This window comes from Budorcas taxicolor, chromosome 10, assembly GCF_023091745.1.
Source record: "Budorcas taxicolor isolate Tak-1 chromosome 10, Takin1.1, whole genome shotgun sequence".
NCBI classification, from domain to species: domain Eukaryota; kingdom Metazoa; phylum Chordata; class Mammalia; order Artiodactyla; family Bovidae; genus Budorcas; species Budorcas taxicolor.
This window is the reverse complement of record NC_068919.1, coordinates 73,503,608-73,528,964: the sequence shown is the minus strand read 5'-3', so window position 1 is coordinate 73,528,964 and position 25,357 is coordinate 73,503,608. Positions and strand designations below refer to the sequence as shown.

Sequence of the window (25,357 nt, the reverse complement as noted above, 5' to 3'; positions counted from 1 at the left end):
GTGTTTGACTCTTACTGACCCCAGGGACTGCAGCCCACCAGGCTCCTCCGTCTTAGTAGTCTGTTAATGAAAGAAAGGAATGTCTTAAAACTCAGAATGGCACCAGGCCCCTCACCCATAAGATGCATTCTGGGATAATCTTGGCACCAAATGTTTCATCCTGGGCCATAAAATGATTAACTTGAATCTTGTAGAAGGACAGATTACCATACAAATAGTTTCATTTACATAGATTCAGTGCAGTTCAGTTCAGTCACTCAGTCGTGTCTGACTCTTTGCGACCCCATGAATCGCACCGCGCCAGGCCTCCCTGTCCATCACCAACTCCTGGAGCTCACCCAAACTCACGTCCATCGAGTAGGTGATGCCATCCAGCCATCTCATCCTCTGTCGTCCCCTTCTCTTCCTGCCCCCAATCCCTCCCAGCATCAGAGTCTTTTCCAATGAGTCAACTCTTTACATGAGGTGGCCAAAGTACTGGAGTTTCAGCTTTAGCATCATTCCTTCCAAAGAAATCCCAGGGCTGATCCCCTTCAGAATGGACTGGTTGGATGTCCTTGCAGTCCAAGGGACTCTCAAGAGTCTTCTCCAACACCACAGTTCAAAAGCATCAATTCTTCACACTCAGCTTTCTTCACAGTCCAACTCTCACATCCATACATGACCACAGGAAAAACCATAGCCTTGACCAGATGGACCTTTGTTGGCAAAGTAATGTCTCTGCTTTTGAATATGCTATCTAGGTTGGTGATAACTTTTCTTCCAAGGAGTAAGCGTCTTTTAATTTCATGGCTGCAGTCACCATCTGCAGTGATTTTGGAGCCCCCAAAATAAAGTCTGACACTGTTTCCACTGTTTCCCCATCTATTTGCCATGAAGTGATGGGACCAGATGCCATGATCTTCGTTTTCTGAATGTTGAGCTTTAAGCCAACTTTTTCACTCTTACATAGATTAGGGGAACAATATCTGAGTATAACATACTGATTTGTCAAGTAAGTTCTGAGCCATGAAGTGGAACCGACTTGAAGACAGAGTTTGGGGTAAATGCATAGCACATTAGCATAGCTGAAGACAAACATTTCCATAAGAAAAATGCATTGGCTATCTCAAGGTTTGAGAATAGTTAACTTCAGGTGAAACCAGGTGTCATTATGGCAACACATTATTTAAAGAGAAACCTGCTTTTAACTTTGTATAGAGAAGGAAAAAAATATCGCTAGTTTGTTTCCTCCTGCTGCTTAAGAGAGATAAAAATGTCTGACACTTGCAGGCTATTTCCTCCGTTTTGAGACCCCTGGCCTTCCTGCCTGTTACCCTCTCAGTAATTGGTGACCTCAGTAATTGGTGACCTAGGCTGTCTTTGAGTGGTGAGGACATAGCCAGATAGAAGTGAGTTGAGTGAATAGGAGCTGAGAAGAAAGAGCCCGTGAGAACAGGCAACTTTTATGGAAAGTTTGTCCTGTGAAGGTTTGGGCACACATACTGATAGCCAGAAAATGTGGGTTGACTGGTAACCACTAAATGTGCCATAGAGAATGGATGATTGAACTGGTTTTTAAACGTTTTGATAGGCAAAGAGATAGAGAAAAAGTATTTCATGAGGACAGAGGGCATCATGAATGATTATCTTTTGGTGACATAATGAGGAAAACTGACATAAAGTATGGACTTTTAGGAGTAATGAGAAATATGTTTGTACAGGTAGAGAGGCTGAAGCTTATTTCAGAGGATTTTGTAAGTCTGGAATAGGACCCAACGATATAACCAGTTGTGAGATTTGATCTGAATGAAGAGTAGTAGGAAGGAGGCAGGGTTTGAGGGGGATAAATGAATGTTAGTTTGAAAATCAGCCTGAACATCAGGATGAATTGAGACAGGGAAACCTTGTATAACAAGCTTTATGCACTGCCACAGCTGACCTAGTTGTGAAGTGGGGAGCATGTGAATTAGGGTAAGCTATCTAGCACTGGCCTGGGCTAAAAGGGGAAAGAGGTTAATTTTATGTGATCATATTACAAATCTTTATAACTGATGCTATATATAAATGAAAATATTATATATTTATAGAAGAATTTATACTTTATGAAGCATGTATATAGAAATAAGCTTATTTAATCTCTAATCACTATATGTATCAGAGAAAGGTAGTATTATCATTCTTATAGCTAGAGGACAGCTTACATGAAACTGGTATCCTAAAACTTGTGATCCTCTGGCCCTTTGTGCTCCTTGTGTTTTCTTTGAACTTTGAGGTCTACTTTATTTGAAGTGAAAGATACAGATCTTGGGTTCAGTTGAATTAGTTTTGACAAATGTATGTATATACCTCAATAATTTATATCTCTATAAAGATAGAAAACGACCTTCTCCAAGAAGTTCTTTTTGCATCTTTCCTGTCAGTCCCTCTTCCATCTGCCCCCTTCAGAAATCATTGCTCTGATCCATATCACCGTAGATTAACCTGACAATATTTAAACTTCATTTGAATGAAATCTTGGTTTCTGACTTCTTTTAGTCATCATAATATTTTTCAGATGAATTTGCAGTGTTGCAATCTATCAGTATGGAGAAGGAGGGAAAACACATGTGTGTGTGTGTGTATTAAGGCACTTCAGTTGTGTCCAACTCTCTGCAACCCCGTGGACCATAGCCAGCCAGGTTCCTTTGTCCATGGGATCCTCCAGGCAAGAGTACTGGAGCCATGCTCTCCTCCAGGGGATCTTCCTGACCCAGGCATCAAACCCATGTTTCTTATTTCTCCTGCATTGGCAGGCGGGTTCTTTACCACTAGCTCCACATAATGTTTCTCAGATTAATTTGTATTGTTGCAATCTATCAGTAATTTCATCATGAGAAATGCTGGGCTGGATGAAGCACAGGCTGGAATCAAGATTGCCAGGAGAAATGTCAGTAACCTCAGATATGCAGATGACACCACCCTTATGTGGCAGAAAGTGAAGAAGAACTAAAGAGCCTCTTGATGAGAGCGAAAGAGGAGAGTGAAAAAGTTGGCTTAAAGCTCAACATTCAGAAAACGAAGATCATGGCATCTGGTCCCATCACTTCATGGCAAATAGGTGGGGAAATAGTGGGAACAGTGGCTGACTTTATTTTTTGGGGCTCCAAAATCACTGCAGATGGTGACTGCAGTCATGAAATTAAAAGATGCTTACTCCTTGGAAGGAAAGTTATGACCAACCTAGACAGCATATTAAAAAGCAGAGACATTACTTTGTCAACAAAGGTCTGTATAGACGAGGCTATGGTTTTTCCAGTAGTCATGTATGGATGTGAGAGTTGGACTATAAAGAAAGCTGAGCACCGAAGAATTGATGCTTTTGAACTGTGGTGTTGGAAAAGACTCTTGAGAGTCCCTTGGACTGCAAGGAGATCCAACCAGTCCATCCTAAAGGTGATCAGTCCTGGCTGTTCATTGGAAGGACTGGTGGTTGAAGCTGAAACTCCAATACTTTGGCCACCTGATGCGAAGAGCTGACTCATTTGAAAAGACCCTGATGCTGGGAAAGATTGAGGGCAGGCAGAAAAGGGGATGACAGAGGATGAGATGGTTGGATGGCATCACTGACTCAATGGACATGAGTTTGTGTGGACTCCAGGAGTTGTTGATGGACAGGGAGGCCTGGTGTGCTGCAGTCCATGGGGTTACAAAAAGTTGGACATGACTGAACGACTAAAGTGAAGCATGATCAGTAGTTCATTCCATTGTACAGCTGGGTAGTGTCTTGTAGGAATATACCACAATTTTTTTTTTATACCACAATTTTTAATCCATTCTTTTGTTGATGAACATTTGCATTGTTTTTGATTTTTGGCTATTATGAATAAATCTGATGTGAACAACTTTCAAGTCTTTTTGTTAACATATATTTTCATTTCACTTGAGTAAATGCTTCGTAGTGAAATTTCTGGGTCATAGTTGAATATTTAACTTTACTTGAAACTGTTTTCCAAAGTGATCATACAATTTTATATTCTCATTAGCGTTTTATAAAGAATTTCAGTTTTTCCACATTTTTGTCAACATTTTGTATCCTTAGCCTTTATAACCACTCTAGTGGTTGAGCAGAGATATATCATTGTGTTTTTAGTTTGTATTCCCCTAATGCATGATGATGGTGAACATCTTATTCTTGTGTTTATTGGCCATTGTATATCTTCTCCTGTGAAATGTCTGTTCAGGTCATTTGCTCATTTTGTTAATTGGGTTATTTGCCCTCTGGTAGGATTTTTGGGACCTGTTTTGGATACAAATTTTTTCTTGGGTATCAGCATGTGAATATTTTCTCTCAATATGTGGATTTCTTTTTCATTTACTTGACAGTATCCTTGAATGAGCAGTTGATTTTAATTTTGATAATGTCTAATTTATTTTTTCTGGTGGCTCAACAGTAAAGAATCTGCCTGCAATGTAGGAGATGTGGGTTTAACCCTTGGGTTGGGGAGATACTCTGGAGAAGAAAATGGTAACCCATTCCAGTATTCTTGCTTGGGAAATCCCATGCAGAGAAGAGGCTGGTGGGCTTCAGTCCATGGGATCACAAAACAGTTGGGCATGACTTAGCCACCAAAAACAGTTTATTTATCAACACTTTATTTTATGTTGATTAAGAGTCTTGAGCTTCCTAGGTTGTGCAAGTGGTAAAGAATCTGCTTGCCAATGCAGGAGACTCAAGAGACACAGGTTTGATTCCTGGATTGGGAAGATCCCCTAGTATTCTTTCTCCAGTATTTTTACCTGGAAAATTCCATGGACAGGGGAGCCTGGTGGGCTATAGTCCATGGGGTTGCAAAGAGTTGGATGTGATGGAGTGTGCACATTCACACACACACAGACATACACGCACCCCCTGAAAGAGTCTTAGAAATTTCTGTCTTCTCAGAGCTGCGAAGATCTCCTCCTATGTGTTCTTTTTAGTTTTCACTCTTGTATTTGGGTCTATGACCTGTTTTCTATTACTTTTGTGTGTGTGGCATGAGGTAGGGGTCATGGTTCAATTTTGCTTTTGTGGATAGCCAGTTGTTTTAGCACAGTTCATTGAAGTTGTTTTTATTAATGAAATTGCCTTGGCATCTGCTAAAAATCAGTCGACCATATCCATGTCAATTTCTGAATTCTTTAATCTGTTTCGTCAATCTATTTGTCCTCACTCCAATTTCATACTATATTAATTACCATAGCTGTATAGTTCTACAACTTGGTTCTTCTTTTTCAGAATTTATTTTGGGTTATTTCTTATAATTTGTATTTTCATATTCTATAATTATTTTGTCAGTTACTTCAAAAAAGCCTGTTGGTAATTTCATTGGAATTGTTTACATCTGTAGACTAATTTGAAGAGAATTGAAGTCTTCAAATATCTAGTCTTTCAGTTCTTTTACATGGCAGTCTATTTGTTGAAGCCATTTGAGAGCAGCTTTTTTTAGTTTTAACTCTAGAGGTCTTGCATGTATCTTGTTAAATTTATTTCTAAGTACTTTATATTTTTTGATATAATTCTAAGTAAAATTACTTTTTATTTTCCAATTTAAGGTTAGTTAATGGAAATAAAATATACTTTTATATTGCCTTTATATATGGTAACCTTGCTAAATTCACTTAATAATTTTAGATATTCTTTTGAATATACCTTAGGATTTTCTATGTAAACAGTTATATCATCTGAAAATAGATAAAAATTGCATTTACCTTTTTCACATTTATATCTTTGGTATTTTTTCTGTTTCTTTCTTTTTCTTTCTTTTCTTTTTATCTCATTAGTTGGAAATCCAATAAAATATTGAGTATATATCATTGACTTTTTCCTAATTTGGGGGAAAAATGTTCAGTATTTTAGCTTTAAAACTGATGTTAGCTATGGATTTTTTAGTAGGTCTCCTCTATCAGTTTGAAGAAGTTTTCTTTTATTCTTAGTTTGTTGAGATATTTTAATCATGAATAAGTATGAATTTTGTCAAATGCTTTTTTCTGCATTTATTGAAATATAATCGTGTGGCTTTTTTCTTTTATTTGGTTGATGGATTACCTTGATTGATTTTATAATGATACATCAAATTATGTTTATGAGATAAATCCCGCTTGGTTATGATCTATTTTCTTTTTATGTACTGCTAGATTCTATTTGCCATGATTTCTTCTGGATTTTTACAAATACATTCATAACATCTATTGGTCAGTAATTCTTTCTTTAATAGTTCACTTTTCTTTGAATGTTTTTTATTTCACTTGTCAACATTCCAATGTTTGTTTATTTCCTCCTATTTAATTTTGGTTTAATAGCTATTATTTTTCTAGTTTTTTTCCATGTAAAAGTTTAGATCATTGATTTTAAACTTTTCATTAAAAATAAACTTTTAAAATGAGAAATCTCTCCCTAAGCACTGCTTTAAATATATACCACAAACTTATTATCATCCAGTTAAAAGTAACTTCTATATTTCTTTTAATTCTACTTTGACCCAGTGTTTAGAAATGAATTGGATAACATCCAAATGCTTTAGATTTTTCTAGATAATTAAAAGATGACTTCTGATTTAATTACTCTGAGGTCAGAAAATATCAGTCAGTTCAGTTGCTCAGTCGTGTCTGACTCTTTGAGACCCCATGGAATGCAGAATGTCAGATTTCCCTATCATCAAACTTCCAGAGCTTGTTCAAACTCATGTCCAACGAGTCAGCGATGCCATCCAACCATCTCATCCTCTGTTGTTTCCTTTTCTCCTGCTTTCAGTCTTTCCCAGAATCAGGGTCTTTTCTAATGAATCAGTTCTTCACATCAGGTGGCCAATGTATTGGAGTTTTAGCTTCAGCATCAGTCCTTCCAGGACTGATTTCCTTTAGGATTGACTGGTTTGATCTTGTAGCGTGTGGTTGAAAATAATGTCTTTGAATAATTTTATTTTAAAAAGAAGCTTTAAAAATTTTAAGTTAGACTTCTGTAAATCAAGGAAATCAGTCCTAAATATTCATTGGAAGGACTGATGCTGAAGCTAAAACTTCAATACTTTGGCCACCTGATGTGAAGGACTGACTCCTTGGAAAAGACCCTGATGCTGAGAAAGATTGAAGGCAGGAGGAGAAGGAAACGACAGAGGATGAGATGGCTGGATGGCATCACCGACTCAATGGACATAAGTTTGAGTAAACTCCAGGAGATGGGTATGGACAGGGAGTCCTGGCGTGCTGCAGTCCATGGGGTTGCAAAGAGTTGGACACGACTGAGCAACTGAACTGAACTGAACTGAAATCAAGGAAAGGAAAGGAAAGGTTAGTCATTCAAGTCATGTCTGATTCTTTGCAACGCCATGGACTGTAGCCCTCCAGGCTCTTCTGTTCATGGGATTCTCCAGGCAAGAATACTGGAGTGGATAGCCATTCCCTTCTCCAGGGGATCTTCCCGACCTAGGGATCAAACCCTGGTCTCCCACATTGGAGGCAGATTCCTTACCATCTGAGCCACCAGGGAAACCCTTCTGTAAATCAAACTGATATACAAAGAATTGGTCCCATCATGTTTAAATTACATTAATACACTTTTTGGAGGAGTTATCCAAAGTTGCCTCTGCTTTTAAGTTTAATATTCTCAATTTGTGAAGAAGTGACTGTAGCCTTAGTCTTAATAAACTGTTTTCAGCTGTGATTGTTATAGTCATTAACATTTATTTAATATTAACCATACTTGATTTTCATAGCATAGTATTTGCTTGAATGCAAGAGTATTGTAAACTAGCTTCTTTTCAATGGAGTTTTTAGTTCATATGCAAATCTCATACTTGTTGCAGATCTCACTTGTTGGTCATGCTATGCTAATAATAATTTCAAGGGTATGCTTTACTGTTTGTGCTATAAAAACAACAGTTACATTTGTTTATTTTTATAAATTTGTGTTTTTAATTACTTGTACATTGTTAAATGAAGCTAAAAAACTTCCCTTTTCTTCTTTCTTCTTTAGAATCGAGTTTCTTACTGGGAAATGCCCAGATTGTGGACTGGCCTGTAGTTTATAGTAATGACGGTTTTTGCAAACTCTCTGGGTATCATCGAGCTGACGTCATGCAGAAGAGTAGCACTTGCAGGTAGGTAAAAGAACAGCCCAAGAAAGTTTTCTAAAGTTTAACTAAATGTTGAAGGTGATTAAAAGGCCTAAATTTAGGTTCACTGTGATATCATGATTTGTGATAAGAAATACATATTTGGTCTTCCACCCAGTTCCTGGCACAGAGCTCCTCAATTCTTGGCTTTTCTTGTGATATGTTAATGAGGTAACTTTTGGAAAGCCCTTAGATAACCTAAGGATGGGGTTGACTGCCAGAGAAATCAACCATGTGATTAGAAGCACAACTTTTCCCCAGTCTCCTGGAGAGGGCCTGGAGGTTGAATCAGTACCAGTGGCAATGATTTAATCAGTTATGAGTGTGTAAATGAAGCTTCCATAAAAACTCAGAGGACAGGTTCAGAGACCTTCCAGTTTGGGCAACGTGTAGAAGAGCCGAGTAGCATATCTGCTAAGGGTGTGGAAGTCCTCTACCTAGCCTCTGCATCTGTTCCATGTGCCCGTTTCTGAGTTATATCCTCTTATGATAAACCAGAAGTCTGGTAAGTAAAATGTTTCTCTGAGCTCTGTGAGTTGCTCTAGCAAATTATTCAAACCAAAGGAAGAGGTCTTTGGAACCTCTGATTTATAACTGGTGCTCAAGTCTAAGGTTGGGAACCAGTCTGAATTAGGTGGATCAGAAGCACAGCCAACACCTAGGCTTGTGCTGATGCCTGAAGTAAGCGGGCATGTCATGTGGGACAGAACCCTAAGTGTTCAACCTGCAAAATCTGATGCTGCCTCTGGATAGATAGTTGGAATTGGAATTCCAATTCCCCTCTTCCCCAGATTGGAATTGAGAACCTATTGACTCACATAAAACCTATAGGGCAAAAATTATATTAGAATATTAAGGAGATTAAATTGTCAGTAGAAATATATAGTTTAAGAGGCACTGGTAAGAGCTTTTGCTAAGAGAAGTATTTTTGCATAGCTGTGAATTTATCAATTCATTCAATAAATATTTTTTAATCACCCTCTAGGGGCCATGAACTATTCTATGTGCCAGATTATCAATGTTGTTGTTGTTCAGTTGCTCAGTCATGTCTGACTCTTTGCAACCCCATGGACTACAGCATGCAAGGCTTCCCTGTCCTTCACCATCTCTTGGAGCTTGCCGAAACTCATGTCCATTGAGTCGGTGGTGCCATCCAACCATCTCTTCCTCTGTCGTCCCCTTCTCCTCCTGCCTTCAATCTTTCCCAGCATCAGGGTCTTTTCTAATGAGTCAGGTCTTCGCATCAGATGACCAAAGTATTGGAGCTTCAGCATTAGTCCTTCCAATGAATATTCAGGGTTGATTTCTTTTAGGATTGACCAGTTTGATCTCCTTGCAGTCCAAGGCACTCTAAAGAGTCTTCTCCAATACCACAGGACTGGAGAAACAGACTTATGGAGGGCACAATCAAAACCTTCTGCTCATCAGGACCTACAAAAGACTGAACCAGATGTGCCTGTGTCCAGGAGTTTCTGGCAGAGGTGTGGGTCGACAGTGGCATGCTGCAGGGCCAGGGGCACTGAATACAGCAGTCCTGGGAGCTGTGGCTTGATGGCATAGATCCTTTTGAAGGAGGTCACCTTACCAACATTGTGAAAGATGTTCAGTCATGTCTGACTCTTTGTGACTCCATGGACTATACAGTCCATGGAATTCTCCAGGCCAGAATACTGGAGTGGGTAGCCTTTCTCTTCTGCGGGGGATCTTCCCAACCCAGAGATTGAACCCAGGTCTTCTGCATTGCAGGCAGATTCTTTACCAGCTGAGCCACCAGGGAAGCCCATTATTGCCATTACTCCTAGCTTCCTATCAGCAGACAATTGGATTAAAGATTTACTGAGCATGGCCCTGCGCACCAGAGCAAGACCCAGGTTTACTCACAGCCAGAACCTCCCAATCAGGAAGCTTCCACAAGCCTCTTATCCTCATTCATCAGAGGGCAGACAGAATGAAACCACCATCACAGAAAACTAACCAAAACTGATCACGTGGGATCACAGCCTTGTCTAACTCAATGAAACTATGAACCATGCCATGTAGGGCCATGTAAAGTGGACGGGTCATGGTGGACAGTTCTGACAAAATTTGGTCCACTGGAGAAGGGAATGGCAAGCCACTTGAACATTCTTGCCTTGAGAACTCCATGAACTGTATGAAAAGGCAAAAATTAAAAGTGATCATTGGAGCAGCCTATGTCAGAGACCCACTGATATAGGGTCATCAGCACTTTTTGAGTTGCTAAAACTGTCTTGAACAAAGTCAGCAACCATCAACCAAGTAGGACATGCTTTTAAACACTTAAAAAGATCAAAAGTTCTTTCATCTTGAATAAATCACACATACTTTTGTCATGTTGGTAGGCTGTACCACTGCTATTTTGTTTGACTTATGTAAAACAGAATCTGGCATTTATATTATTTATAACAATGCTTTTAAAATATTCCGTATCTGTGAGCTTAAAGAGAGTATTACCAAAAAAGATCCTAAAAAAGAAAAGGAAGCTCTATGTAAGGAACCTATTTAGAACTGAAAACTTCTCACAATATTTCAGTAAGACCAGATGGGATGCTTTTTCTTTGAGTTAATTTTTCTTTAATGCTCCCACTTAACTAAGTACCAAAATCATGTTATTTTAGAACTGCAAGGTATATGAATTATTTTCTACTCCATATTCTTTATTTTTCAGAAGAAAAAACTTGAGGTAGAGTTAGGTTAAGGGATTTGCCCAGGGAAACAGTGATTGATTTTTTTCTACCTATTTCTTTCTTTCTTTTTTTCCTGCCCATTTATGCTGCAAAACATTATATGCACGTACAAATATATATATTCTACGTCTTCATGAAGGGTAGGGATTTCATATGGAGTCTAAACCTGACTATTTATGGAAATCACTTACAGAGGTTTAGCAAAACATAGATTCTCAGACCTCACCTTAAGCCTATTGAAAAAGGATCACCCCAGGTGGGTAGGTGGGAGCAGGAATCAGTACTTTTAACCAGCAGCTCAGATAGTTCTGATGCTTAGTGAGCTTTAAGAAACTATCTGTTCAAACACCCTCTTCTTCCACTTATCCTCTTCCAGTGATCCTCATTTTGTCTCTATTAAAGTCATTCTCACATTCAGCCTTCACTTTCAGGCATGAAATTGGTAAGTGGGAACAGTGGAAAACGGTGGCCCCTCTTGGAAAGACTCTCTTTGTTAGCACGGTTGTTTCTTGTGCCTTTTGTCTGCTGGGCGGATATATTAGCTCTTGGCCTAGCACTCTCATTGAGGTGTGTGTTCTAAGTTCTGGGAGGCTAAGGTTTGTATGGACCATTTCTGCTCCCTTATGTCTCAGCAGGGTTTAGATTAAATGTCATTATATAGTTTTGAAATCACTGAATTCTAGTTAAATACGGACACAAATAATTTCATAGTGAGGGTAACCTTGTAAACAAATCAAAGAGTTTTACTGATTTTAATAATGACAAGTTTTAGACAGAATAAGAAACTACACATCAGTGAGTATTTGTCTTTCCCAATCCTTCTCTCATTAGAGCAGGTGTATAGAGTAAAAAATTAAATATATTCCTCAGTTTGTTCCAATATTATCATTGTGATTACTCCAGACAAAGTCTCTATTTTATTTGATTCATTTTATTTCTTTTCTCCTTCATTCCATCCTCCTTCATCTTCCATAGTTATTCATTTTAGTGTATTTATTTTATGTCTTTCTAACAATTCCATTTGTAAAATAAATATGTGTATTCTTATAATGATGTTGCTTTATGTGCATTTGTTTTTAAGGCCTGCCTAATTTATACCACGCAGTAAAATATACAATTTCTTGCTCTTTTCATTCACCATTATGTTCTTGAGTTTTTTTTTGTTGCTATATCATAATCTGTTTCATCATGCCTGACCATTTTATAGTGTTCTCATAGCCTTCATTTTCTATCACCACTTTAGTAGTCTTGAATGCCAACTTCTGCCACTTTGCTACTCCAAAAACAAGGAGGAAAACATCCTTTTAGCCATCTTCTTGTGGCCCCATGTGAGAAGTTGTCTGTCACTATGCCCAGAAATAAGATTGCTGTACAGTAGAATATATGTAGAAATTGTAAATTAACTGCTGTCAGATTGCTGTCCGGAACGGCCCTCTGTTTTCACTCTCATCTGCCTTGAGGGAGGGTTATAGACTTCCCTGGTGGCTCAGACGGTAAAGCATCTGCCTACAATGTGGGAGACCCGGGTTCAATCCCTGGGTTGGGAGGATCTCCTGGAGAAGGAAGTGGCAATCCACTCCAGTATTCTTGCCTGGAAAATCCCATGGACAGAAGAACCTGGTAGGCTACAGTCCATGGGGTCGCAAAGAGTCAAACATAACTGAGCGACTTCACTTTCACATCCTTGTACTTTATAATAGCAGCTAAATTTCTATTTTAAAAAATCTGATATGTGCCATGTACTGTCTCATTTTTATTTCAGCTAAAATTTCAAAAACTATTTTTTATGAAATTTCTGAATTCCTAGGAATTTCAAATGTTCATGTTATTATTTAATAATTACATTTCCAAGCTTTTGGACTGTTGCTCTGTACTGAAGGACATAAAACACATTGTGTGTTAGAAAGAGATTGTATGTAGGTTTTGGGGGAGTGGCATTTAAAAATGTCTGATCTTATCTCAGACCCCTATAAAGCCCTGACATTAGAGGCATACTGTCATAGTTCCAGTAAAAACCACGTTAGCATTCTACTTTTGATTAATCTGAGCCTTTTAAAAGCCTGTTCTGCCTTTTTAAAAATTATTTTTATTTATTTTTACTTTTTAAGATAGAAGGGTGGGAAGACCAATCATATAGGTAGGGAGGATAGGAGTAGAGAGATGCATTTGAATACAATTTTTGCCCCCCTGGAAGCCCATTAATAATCCTTAACCAAGCTATCAGATTAGACAATAAAGCAGAGATGTTAAATGACACTTTGTTTTCACAAGTAGTTTTATTAACACAGGGTTACCTCAGTCAACAAGAGAACATTCCATATGATGGATATCAGTCAGTCCCTTTCCATCTGGCTGAGGGCTTTGCTTCACACTGAGAAAAGTACTGGAGGGCAGAGTGCCTCAGTGATCATGTCGCACTCCGAACATTAGAGATGTCTGATGCTAGTTCTAGTTTCCCTTAATTACATGTCATGGATTTACCTTTTATGACTCAATCTAAATCCTTTTAAGCTCATATAAATTAATGGGCTGTGAAACCTTTTATGATCCATTGTAGGAAATATGTAATGGTTTGATTCATTATGAAATTACTTCTTTCAGATTTTGAAAGCTATTCCTATTTATTTCTAAATCCTTCTCCTCACTCTCTCTTAGGCTTCTTTTTGATCCTTTGACTATAGATTTCAGCCCATCCTGTGATTAACTTTCATGATGATTTTACTTTTGTGGCTGATTCTGAGGTGGAGACCACATATTTTTAAGTGCGTCTGTGTGGTTTCTGTGATGAAGCATTTGCTAGGCTGTGAACTACAGCCTGTATGTAATATTATCCTTTACTTGTGGGGACTGAATGTATGCTTAGTCCAAGAACATTGTTAACCCTTAGCAGATATTATAAAGTTAGTTTCTACTGTACAGTGAAGTTAATCAGTTCCTGCATTGCAGTGGATTCTTTACCAGGGCTACCAGGGAAGCCCTTATGTATACATATATCCCTTCTTTTGTGGATTTCCTTCGCATTTAGGTCACTACAGAGCACTGAGTAGAGTTCCCTGAGCTAGTCAGTAAGTTCACATTGTTGGCCATTAGCAGGTTAATATAGATGGGCAGTGTTTATGATTAGCTTATATATTTTCTCAGTGTGCAGTTTCCTTTGTCCCATGGAAGTCTGTCAACATGGTTGCCATCCTTCCTGTCTGGTATCATAATGAGGCTCGTTTGTGAGATTATGATGGCAGAACAAGGGATCCCAAAATAAGTAAATCTTGCTATAAAGCAAAGCCTGTCCCTAGAAGTTTCCAGGGTAGGATGTACGTGAAAGACACACTGCCAAATGCTCAGGCAAGCTAGCTATGGCCCAAGCTAGTTCTTGCCTGGAGAATCCCAGGGACGGCGGAGCCTGGTGGGCTGCCGTCTATGGGGTTGCACACAGTTCGGACGCAACTGAAGCGACTTAGCAGCAGCAGCAGCAGCCTTCAGGAAATCTCCCAAGATCAAATCTTCCCACAAGTTAGTTGTGTGGCAAGATAAGTGGCCAGAGTATCCAGCAGCAAGCTGTGGGTGAGTTTATACCTCAATGTCATGGGCTCACAAAGAAAGAAGACACACAAAATGATGTGTGTATCTCTTTCAGACACAGTGACTCTGCCCAGTAGCAGGAATGAACCTGCTCTTGCCGTCAAATTGTAAAGGGTCAAGGGAGTAGGGTTGGGGCTGGAAGGGCCTTCTAACTCCACCCATGAGAAACATTCCAGTAATAATTCAGAAATTTTATAGTATATTATAATTTATAACTTCATGTACATTATCCTTTTTAATTCTCACTGTCTGAGTTATATTAACATTATCATCCCTGGTGGCTCAGAAGGTAAAGAATCTGCTTGCAGGCAAGGAGACCCCAGTTTGATTCCTGGATAGGGAAGATTCCCCTGGAGAAGGGAATGTCTACCCACTCCAGCGTTCTTGCCTGGCAAATTCCATGGACAGGGGAGTCTGGTAGGCTACAGTCCATGGGGTCACAAAGAGTTGGACATGTCTGAGCGATTAACATTTTCACTTTTCACGGATGAAAGAACTAAGAGTCAGAGAAGTTAAACAACTTGGCCATGGATTATACGGTTTATAAGTGATCCTCTAAGTGTGGTGGTCCTCTGTTATATCATGGCTGCTTCATATTATAGCAGGGATAGATTGCTTCTGTGCACCTAATTTTATTTTCTGTCCAATAAGACAACAATGCAGTTGTGGAAGTCATTTATCATTACTGAAGGGGAGTTTTGTGATCCAATACAGTAATTTGAAGTTCTATAGTTTTTTAGTATTCCCATTATATATTCTGGGAGGATAGTCAATGAGATACATAAAAGCTATATAAAATTATTTTATAGATATGTGGTTTCTAAAGTCTGATGATTATCATTTCTAAATCTTGTTTCCATTCAAATACCATTAACCATTCAAAGACTGCACTGAGCTTCAATCATCTGGAATCAGGTTGCAGGAAACCTCTGTAAAGAAATTCAGCATTTACATATAAGGAAAGCTGAGCAAGTAAGCAAATGTGCCACACCCATAGTACCCATAGTATATGCAGAAGCACTGGTTTAGTCATTTTGGTTTGGACAGTGTTGGGTGGAAATACTTTCAAGATTTGAATTACTTTCCAGAACACTTGCCTTCGAAGAATGGTTAATACATTTCAAACATTATTTTGGGTCATTTTGAAATACCTTTTACTATTTAACTGCTGCATTTTACTACTTAAAATATGTGTTGTCACTGGAAATACATAGTTTAATAAGCTTGAAGTAAAAATATGAGTGAAACAATATAAGATATAAAATATTATTTTTGAAAAATTATTCAGAGTATAATAATCTGGGATTTTTTTTCTTAAAATGCCCCTGTTTTTCTTAGAACAGGCTATTTTAGCATTGGGAGAGCTAAAGAGGAATGGGTTATAGAATTTTCAGAGTTTGAGAAACTGCTTGTTTTCACCTTCTCTTTAGAATTTTAGCTGAATCAAACTTGTATTGTATTCCTTCTTAAGTGTTACTGTTAACATCAGTTTCCAAGATAGTTTCTTTAATTTTTTTTTGAGTTGTAATTTATCTTTAATCCTATTAGAGTTAATTTTTTTTATCAATTTTATTCTTGTTCCTTGTTATATTTTAGATATCTTTTTCATGATTTTTTGTTGGCCAATTGTGAATATTGTGTTTTGGTTTATTGAACCATAGACTCTGACATTTAGTAATAGGAATAAAATGCTTTTTCTTTTCTTAAAGACCACACACATTTAGTAGTTTAATTACTCATATCATACTTTTTGCTTTTGTGTGTTTTAATATTGTCTCTTTAGTAGAGTCTTTAGATTAAAAATAGGAGGAGGCAATGGCACCCCACTCCAGTACTCTTGCCTGGAAAATCCCATGGGCGGAGGAGCCTGGTAGGCTGCAGTCCATGTGGTCGCTAAGATTCGGATACGACTGAGCGACTTCACTTTCACTTTTCACTTTCATGCATTGGAGAAGGAAATGGCAACCTACTCCAGTATTCTTGCCTGGAGAATCTCAGGGACGGGGGAGCCTGATGGGCTGCCGTCTATGGGGTCGCACAGAGCCGGACACGACTAAGCGACTAAGTCGCTGAAGCGACTAAGCAGCCGCAGCAGCAGGGACTCAAAACCGGAGAAGGCGATGGCACCGCCCTCCAGTACTCTTGCCTGGAAAATCCCATGGACGGAGGAGCCTAGTGGGCTGCAGTCCAAGGGGTTGCTAAGGGTCGGACACGACTGAGTGACTTCACTTTCACTTTAGATTAAAAATATCAGTCAATAAAATGTTTACCTATCTGTAAAAAAATATTAGCAGTATTAAACTAGTGTTTTGTTTTGGTGGAGGAAAGGAGGGTGACTTTGTTCACTAACTGATGAATTCTAATTTAATTTTGATGCCCTCAGAGATTTTTATAAAACTCACATGATGGTAAGTCAGGCTTTGACAGGAACAGTGGCTTTTCAGTGACCTCTGAAGCATCATGTGCTAGTCTGGCTGTAAGATTATGGAGTTAGAACCTGTCATCCTATTCTAAGATTTTCTTGCTTATTTTATTATTATAATGACAATTAACTATTCCTTTTTAACAAAAAATAAAAGTAATTGAAAATTCAGGATACAGATTGGAGAACATTTGGTTAGTGACATCTATCAATGGGCTTCCCTGATGGTTCAGACAGTAAAGAACCTGCCTGCAATGCAGGATTTGATCCTGGGGTCCAGAAGATCCCCTGGAGAAGTGAGTGGCTACCCACTCTAGTACTCTTGCCTGGAGAATTCCATGGACAGAGGAGCCTGGTGGGCTACGGTCCATGGGAGTCACAAAATGTCAGACACAGCCGAGCTACTAACACTTTCATCTATCAGTACTTAGTTTCTAGAATTTTAGTTGCTCAGGTTGGTGTTACCATAAGATGGGTCGTTACTCTGTAATTTTTAGTTGTGATCTGGTATCATTGTTGAATCCTGCTAGTCTTGCTGGTTCTTGCTAACAAACTATGCTTTTCATGCTGTAAACTTTCTAGATTGAGATATTCAGGAGCAGATTTCCTATGAAGATAAAAAACCTTAAACCTTTACGCCTTTCTGTGAGTGTATGGCTTTCAAGGCTCTGTATTTAATTTTGTTTTATAAATTTAGTATTCTGCTCCTTAAAGAGGGCCTCTCGAGCTGTATACGCTTCAGGCCCCACCACACTTGGATTTACTGCTGGCTAATAAGTTGATGTCTTGGAAATTCTAAGAAAAGCAATGACAAAGATATATTTGAGGCTTCAAAAACTGTCAAGTCACACATATTTTTCCTGGTGGAAGAAATTACCTGGACAATCATAGTAACTAGTAGAACTGGGTATTTGAAACCAGATGCACAGCTTATGATTGCAACAGCATCAAGAATAGTTTTAGAGTCTTGTACTCCTTTGACTGAGTTCTGTTCTGTAAATTTGCAAACTTTTGGAAAAGTTCTCTTAAAAAAATAGATAATTTCTTTTTTTTTTTGCATGTAACAGAATTAAATTTTAAAATGACAGCAGAAATCTATCTAGACAATTTCCAAATACCTGAACATTAATCAAATCATTTCTATAAAACCACGAGTCAAGAGAAATTCACAAAGCTTTTAAAAATATTCCTGTTAAATATAAATGAAAACATAATATGTCAACATAGGTGAGATACTGCTAATATATTGCCTAGAGGAAACTTAAGGGTTTAAATAATTATATTAGAAAAAAGAAAGATCTGAAATAATTTGTATTAATACCTAAAGAAATGAGGAAAAAGATAACTAAGACAAGGACAATAGAACATAAGTAAATAAGTCAACAGGAACTAGTAAGAAAAGTCAGTAAAATGAAAGGATTTTTCTAAAGAACAGAAAAATAAACTTCTGGCTGGATCAATAGAAAACAAAAGTGAAGACACAACTTATCAATAGCAGGAATGAAAGAGAGAGCTCCAGAATTTACAGAAATTAAGACAATCAAGTGATATCATGAACAAATCTGTGTCCATAAATTTGACAATTACATAAAATTCAAAAATTATTAGGAAGGCACAAATTATCAGAAATGATTCATCGCTAAATACAAGGTAATTAATATATTCTGTATTACATTGCATCATGGGAAATAGTAAATAGTTCAGATCTTCTTTGGCATTGATACCTATGCTGAGTGCCATACCCCTGAATTAATATTTTAAGACTGTATTTCCTTCTAACTTTCTTTTTTTTTTCTTTTTCTCTTCTTTTTTTTTTTTAATTAAATTTTTATTTTTACTTTATTTTACTTTACAACACTGTATTGGTTTTGCCATACATTGACATGAATCTACCACGGGTGTATATGCGATCCCAAACATGAACCCTCCTCCCACCTTCCTCCCCACAACATCCCTCTGGGTCATCCCCGTGCACCAGCCCCAAGCATCCTGTATCCTGCATGGGACATAGACTGGTGATTCGATTCTTACATGATAGTATACATGTTTCAATGCCATTCTCCCAAATCATCCCACCCTCTCCCTCTCCCTCAGAGTCCAAAAGTCCGCTCTACACATCTGTGTCTCTTTTGCTGTCTTGCATACAGGGTCATCATTGCCATCTTTCTAAATTCCATATATATGTGTTAGTATACTGTATTGTTTTTCTTTCTGGCTTACTTCACTCTGTATAATTGGCTCCAGTTTCATCCACGTTTGGAAATGTTTGTGAGATGTGGAAGTTTACTCTTGACCTCTGTTTTTATGTTCCTCTAGTGACTTCACTTTCACTTTTCACTTTCATGCATTGGAGAAGGAAATGGCAACCCATTCCAGTGTTCTTGCCTGGAGAATCCCAGGGACGGGGGAGCCTGGTGGGCTGCCGTCTATGGGGTCGCACAGAGTCGGACACGACTGAAGCGACTTAGCAGCAGCAGCAGCAGCCATAGTAATAGCATGTGTCCCCTTCAGTTTCTCTCCTTTATTTTCCTTCCATTAGGTCTACTTGTATGTATTTCAAAAAAATCCTCGTAAGTAATGAGAATGCCAATTCAGTAATGCATATTATACTGAAACTTTACATTTCATTGTAGTATGGGAATGTGAAAAAAACCATACAAGCTGAAAGCATGCAGTGTGACCTTAATACTCAATGAAAAAGTATGATTGTTCCTTGACCTTTAACAATGTGTGTCAAAGCATTAGAAAAAAATCTCTTTCTGTTGGTTTTAAGTGCAGGGAAATGAAAATAATAGTAACACTAATATTTATTTAGTACATTATTTAATGATCTATAACATTAGGAACATTGAGATTAAAGTGTTTCATTTCTTTGCAAAAACCTATCAAGTCATTTGAACAATTCTTGCATTCTTGTAATATATTTTATGATATGAAGAGAGCATTTTTTTCTACCTCTTAGCAAACAGTATACTTCTTTTAAGTTTGAATCCTCTTCAACTGTATCCTTTTACTTTCAGTACTGTGAATTACTTCCTAGTCCTCCTTTAATGTGAAGGGTTTTTTTGTTTGTTTGTTTGTTTTTTAATGGTATTCCATCCTCTGGGAAACATTGGTCTTTTTTACAACAGTTCTTTTCCTGATTTATGTTGATGGGTTTGTCCTCACTAGGGTCCTCTGGCTGCATATTTCAAGTATCTCAAGTACAGCAGTGTCAACATCCCACCCTTGTTTAAGAAGAAAGAACTTCTTTTATGTTTAATTTGAATTTCACCTCCACCATGATCACTTTACATTTCTTGGGTGGGCTTTAATCTTTGATGGTGAACTCCTGCTTTTATTTATCCATTTTTGTAAAATGTCTCATGAGTGTACCACTGAGAGACAAGGAGACAACACAACTGCACACTTTGCTGTCTGTGCGTGAGCTGAGTAGTGGATGCACTGAAATTCTGACAGGCTTTAAACCAAGTCGTGAAATTGATCACTGATTGGTATGGGTACTTGTTATTTATTCGTGACTTGTAGACTGATGATCTAGCAGCAAAGTTTATACTTTATGGTATCAATCATAGTTAATATACTATGAAAACCTAAATTTGGGAGACTGGTATTATTTAACAAAAGGATTGTTGAAGTAACTAAAATTGATGCGTACTGGACTTGTGTAAAGTAAGGACTGTTTTCTCTCTTACTCTTTCTCACTATATGTTCAAAATCACTTAAAAAGCTATCTTCTAGCAAGAGTTTAATAGTCATGATTAAAACATGGTTTAACTATTTTAGTTCATTTTGTGGGAGCAATTATTTTGTAACTAAATTGAATACTTAATTAAAAAAACAAGTATATGATTTTATGTAGCATTTGAAAAGCAACCCCAAACTGAAATGGATTGTTTGTTTTTTTTTTTTTTCTTCCAGTTTTATGTATGGAGAATTGACTGACAAAAAAACCATTGAGAAAGTCAGGCAGACTTTTGACAACTACGAGTCAAACTGCTTTGAAGTTCTTTTGTACAAGAAAAACAGTAGGTATCTAAGTCATCAATAAGCTGCGTCAACTCCTTATTAATATTATATATTGGTAAGTGGTAGCTAAGCTATAGTGTAGAGAGAATATAAAAGATTTATTGCTTCTCTTGGCAGGAGGTATTTATAAAAATTAGATAGCAAAATTAATAAATAATACTTATGAAAAACAGCCTTTTGAGGAATGAAAGAAAAATATAATGCGTTTTGAATGTGATTTCTTTTGTGTGTCAGATGGCAGGTTGTTTTGTGATTAATACCCATGGTAAAGATCCTATAGTTACGTGACAGCAGCCAAAAGTGACTGAGAAATTCGTTCATTTTTTTCTTATTGTTAAAGGGAAAGTGGATTGTTATCAATGAGTATGTTATCTTTCAACATATACATAGATGGCATGTGAGTGTATGGTATCTACCTGAGGTGAATCTTTACCAATATGGCTGTTTGCTAAACCAGATTGCTTTGTTGGAAGACTGGTGAAAATAGTTGTTACTTTCAGAAAGTACCATTCACATCTGGTATCTTTGTATTGATTGTATGTGCTGTTGTCTAATGATGCGAGGTATGAGTGGTCAGTTGTCCATTATACAATCACATAATACCTCATGATAAGGGTCTTAGGTAATTATGAGTGAGTTTGATGAGTCTCTCCAATAGAGTTTGGAGGAAACAAACAACAAACAAAAAACCAACTAATACACTCATTAACCAAGTCTCCTTTCTAATTTGTTTTCTGTGAATAGTCACTTACTTTATTTCTTTTATGTTGCATTTCCAAATGGGCCTTTTTTTTTTTTTAAAGAACAGTCACTGCATAAGATGAGTCAATTTATTTAGTGTTAATGGCTAAATGATAGCAAAGCCAATTATTATCTTTAGTGAAAATTGATGGTTACTAAATTCTTTCCCAGTTCAGGAAGCATTCTAGCTTCAACAAGAAATGCTTGTACCAAGTTTAGTGCTGGTTGGGTTTTGTGAAGCATAGTTTATCCTCTCCATTGTACCTTAAATGTTTATTCTCTGTTGAATATTTAGGTTTTCTTTTTATTAATAGTACATCATAGGGATAATGAAAACCATAGGCATTGCTTCACATTAGTAGTGAATTTCCCATTACCAGGTGCTACTGGCAATGGAAGAATTAGTTTCAGTGGTTTTACCTAAGGAATGTTCTATCATCTTATCTTTCCTTTTAGAATCAAGACTGAAAATATATTTCTCTTTGACATGGTATCCAAATGTCTATTGGCTTGTCAACTAGAGAACAATCCATTCTGAATAATCAGCTCTGTCTTCTATAAGAGAAAAACCAGTTTCTAGCTGCTTTCTGGGCTTTTTCACTAGATCCAAACACATACTGATATTTTGTAGCCAAAACTTGTAGGCCAAAACTCCCTTTCTTGCTTTCTTTTATTTGCCTCACCACAAGGGAGGATCTTAATTCCCTCACCAGGGATTGACTCATGCCCCTGCAGTGGAAGTGTAGGGTCCTAACCACTGAACCACCAGGAAATGCCCCCTTTCATTTTAATACAGGGTTGTTACCCCTTGAATGACTTCAATATGTACTTCAAGTTTAGCAAATGATTTAATATTATTCCATATTACTAAGGTCATTTTAGGGGCTTCCTTGATAGCTCTGTTGATAAAGAGTCTGTGTGCAATGTAGGAGACCCTGATTTGATTCCTGGGTCGGGAAGATCCTCTGAACAAGAGATGGGCTACCCACTCCAGTATTCTTGGGCTTCCCTTGTGGCTCATCTGGTAAACAATTTGCCTGTAATGTGGGAGACCTGGGTTTGGTCTCTGGATTGGGAAGATGCCCTGGAGAAGGGAAAGGCTACCCACTCCAGTATTCTGACTGGAGAGTTCCATGGACTGTAGAGTTGGACACGGCTGAGTGACTTTTACTTCACTGAGGTCATTTTTACCCTGAGATTTGAACAGAATAACCTTTTTTTTCTGATTTTAAAGCTTCAAAGCCAGATCCATAGTTTCTGATTTTCTAAAAAATACCTTGTGGAAATTTTGTTTTGTTTATATCCTTTAAATCATGTTAGCAATAACTTTAATATTTCATTTCTAAAAGTTTCCTATGAAGATGGTTTGGATAGTTTGCTTTATTTTAATGGCGTGTAATAATTGTCTGGCCCTTGTTCAGGCCTATCTGGTTCTTTTCAGATAACCTATATAAGCATAGTTGTCTGTGTGGAGTCAGTAGGAGTTATGGCACATAGTACTCTATATTAAAACTCCTGTCATTTCTGGATAGTATCTGCATTGAGTTTTTCCTTAATATGAAGAATAGATATTGTTCATGCACTATAATGGAGTTCTCCTATACTTAAAAGCAGCTTTAAAAAATCTTGTAAATAGTTAGCTAAAGGCTTCTGAACATCAACTGAAAAAAGTGTGCTCTTATTATGTTTTTTAATGTTAGAAAAATTCACACATCTGTAGAGAACTGATTTGGGAATGCCAAAATCTTGGCCTGAATGCCAAGTCCTCCCAACACTTGCATTAAATAATTAGCTAAACACCATTTGCAAAAGGAGAGATTGAGATATCTGGTTTAATATGTATCACGATTGACATTTCAGTTTGCAACCTCAATTCTTTAGGTCCATTGCTCTGATTACAGTGGGTTGCTTACACTGTTGAGAAAAAAAGCAGTGGCTCTGGGAGGATGACTGAAAATGGATCTTTCTGTTTACACAAAGGCAGAACTGTGATAGCTAGGGCAACTCCAAATAATCAATGCCAGGGCATTGCCTTGAGTTTCCAGCAGCTACAGGTCTCTCTACCTAACCCTCCCAGACTTTCCATCACCTTGAACTTCAAATCCAGAATATAGATATTCATCAGCCATGCAGCAAAAACTAAGCCTCCTTGGAGAAGTCTAAGCCTGTGACTAAACTTGAAAAAAGTATACTGTGATTTCTGAAAGCAATTTTAACAACAGCTCTGACTCAATGCCGAAATTTGAAAAGTTGCTGTTTTCCTTGGAAGGTCTGAGCTGTAACATCATCTCTTTCTGTTTAGATTTCTAGCAGACCTTGGAAAACGACTTATTTTTAATGCCCCTTTCTCTCTGTTTATGACCTACTGCCTCAAGCTCACTGTGTTGGAACAGCCATAGGCCATGTATCTGCGAGCGTCTGGGTCTGGTGATTTGTCAAACTGTGCACATCACTCACAGTTCATGGACACACTGTGTAAAATAAGAAGCAGAAAACAAAGAACAAGCCTTTCTGCGAGATGGTGGGGTTGTTTTTGAGGTCCCTGTCTCATCCTGTAATCATTTTGGAAAAGGCTATGTCCTTCTGTGGGCTCCCTGGGGTTGCAAAGGACCTGGTTGTCAGAACTGAATGTTTTTAAAAACCTCTTTCTGGAATTCTTTGACTTCTAGCATCCAGTAGTCAAGTCACCTATTCTGTGTAAATGGCAAATTTCCCTTTATGGTGATATTACCAGTGGACAATTTTTGACTACGGATATGGAGATGCTTCTTATGGGTTTTCACTGAAAGTCACTAACAGGCTGTCGACTTTCCTCTAAAGATTAAATATTAACAGCTGCACATCTCACTCCCCAAATCCTAAACCTGACAAAAGACCATATGTCTTTAAAATAGACTATTCAGAGAGGCTTTACTACACTGTGGCTTGGAAAGACTACAATGAAAAATGCATCATTTTCATTCTGATGGAAAATTCCCTCAGTGTTTTATCATTTGGTGAGTAATTACTCCTTTGAAGGCATTTCTTGTGTCTTCAAATATTTATTATTTGATATAATGCCAGTTTCTGATTTGTCCAAATCCTAAGGCTTGAATACTTTGAAACACTGTGTCTTCCGAAGTCTGCAGGAGCGATTGTTTGAAGATCATTGTGAGAGTCCAGGCTCATGCTTTGAGCAAGGGAGGTTGGAAGCAGTGTCTCATGAAGATGTCTGACACTTTCAAGGCCTGGGGACATTTTTTTCTTTAACACTGCCTTAAAGTCTTCAGGTATAGCTTTGTGTATATCAGGCTTGTAGTGTTGCTGACATCCTATCTCTCTGATGTGGGGATGTGGTCAGAGCTGAAGTGTTTAAGTCTGTTTGAATGATGAGAGAACCTTGAGGTGGAAACAGCAATTTGAAAGTTCCTGCAAGAGAGATACTTATCAAAGCATCAGGTATTGATGTTGAAGTTGACCGGAAACACTTTTCGAAGTAACATGGAGAAGCACATAGGAATGCTCACACTTGGTGAGAATATGGAAGGGAGTTGGTGAAAGCAGCGGTGGTGTAGAGACCCCGATCTAGCGGTGACACTGAAAGACAGTGAAAGTGTTAGTCCCTCAGTCATGTCCAATTCCTTGTGACCCCAGAGGCTGTAGCTCACCAGGCGCCTCTGTCCATGGAAATTTCTAGGCAAGAATGCAGGAGTGGGTAGCCATTCCCTTCTCCAGAGGATCTTCCTGACCCAGGCCTCCCTCACTGCAGGCAGATTCTTTATCATCCCAGC

At 37.9% G+C, this 25,357-nt stretch overlaps 1 protein-coding gene across 1 annotated transcript in view; it reads left to right on the top strand.

The window, feature by feature from the left end:
• KCNH5 (potassium voltage-gated channel subfamily H member 5) overlaps positions 1–25,357 on the top strand; it is a 391,931-nt gene that overhangs the window by 23,466 nt on the left and 343,108 nt on the right. Inside the window, exons 2-3 of the mRNA XM_052646974.1 lie at positions 7,973–8,096; positions 20,739–20,845. Of these exons, the coding sequence (XP_052502934.1) occupies positions 7,973–8,096; positions 20,739–20,845 (231 nt within the window). The remainder of the gene's footprint in view (positions 1–7,972; positions 8,097–20,738; positions 20,846–25,357) is intronic.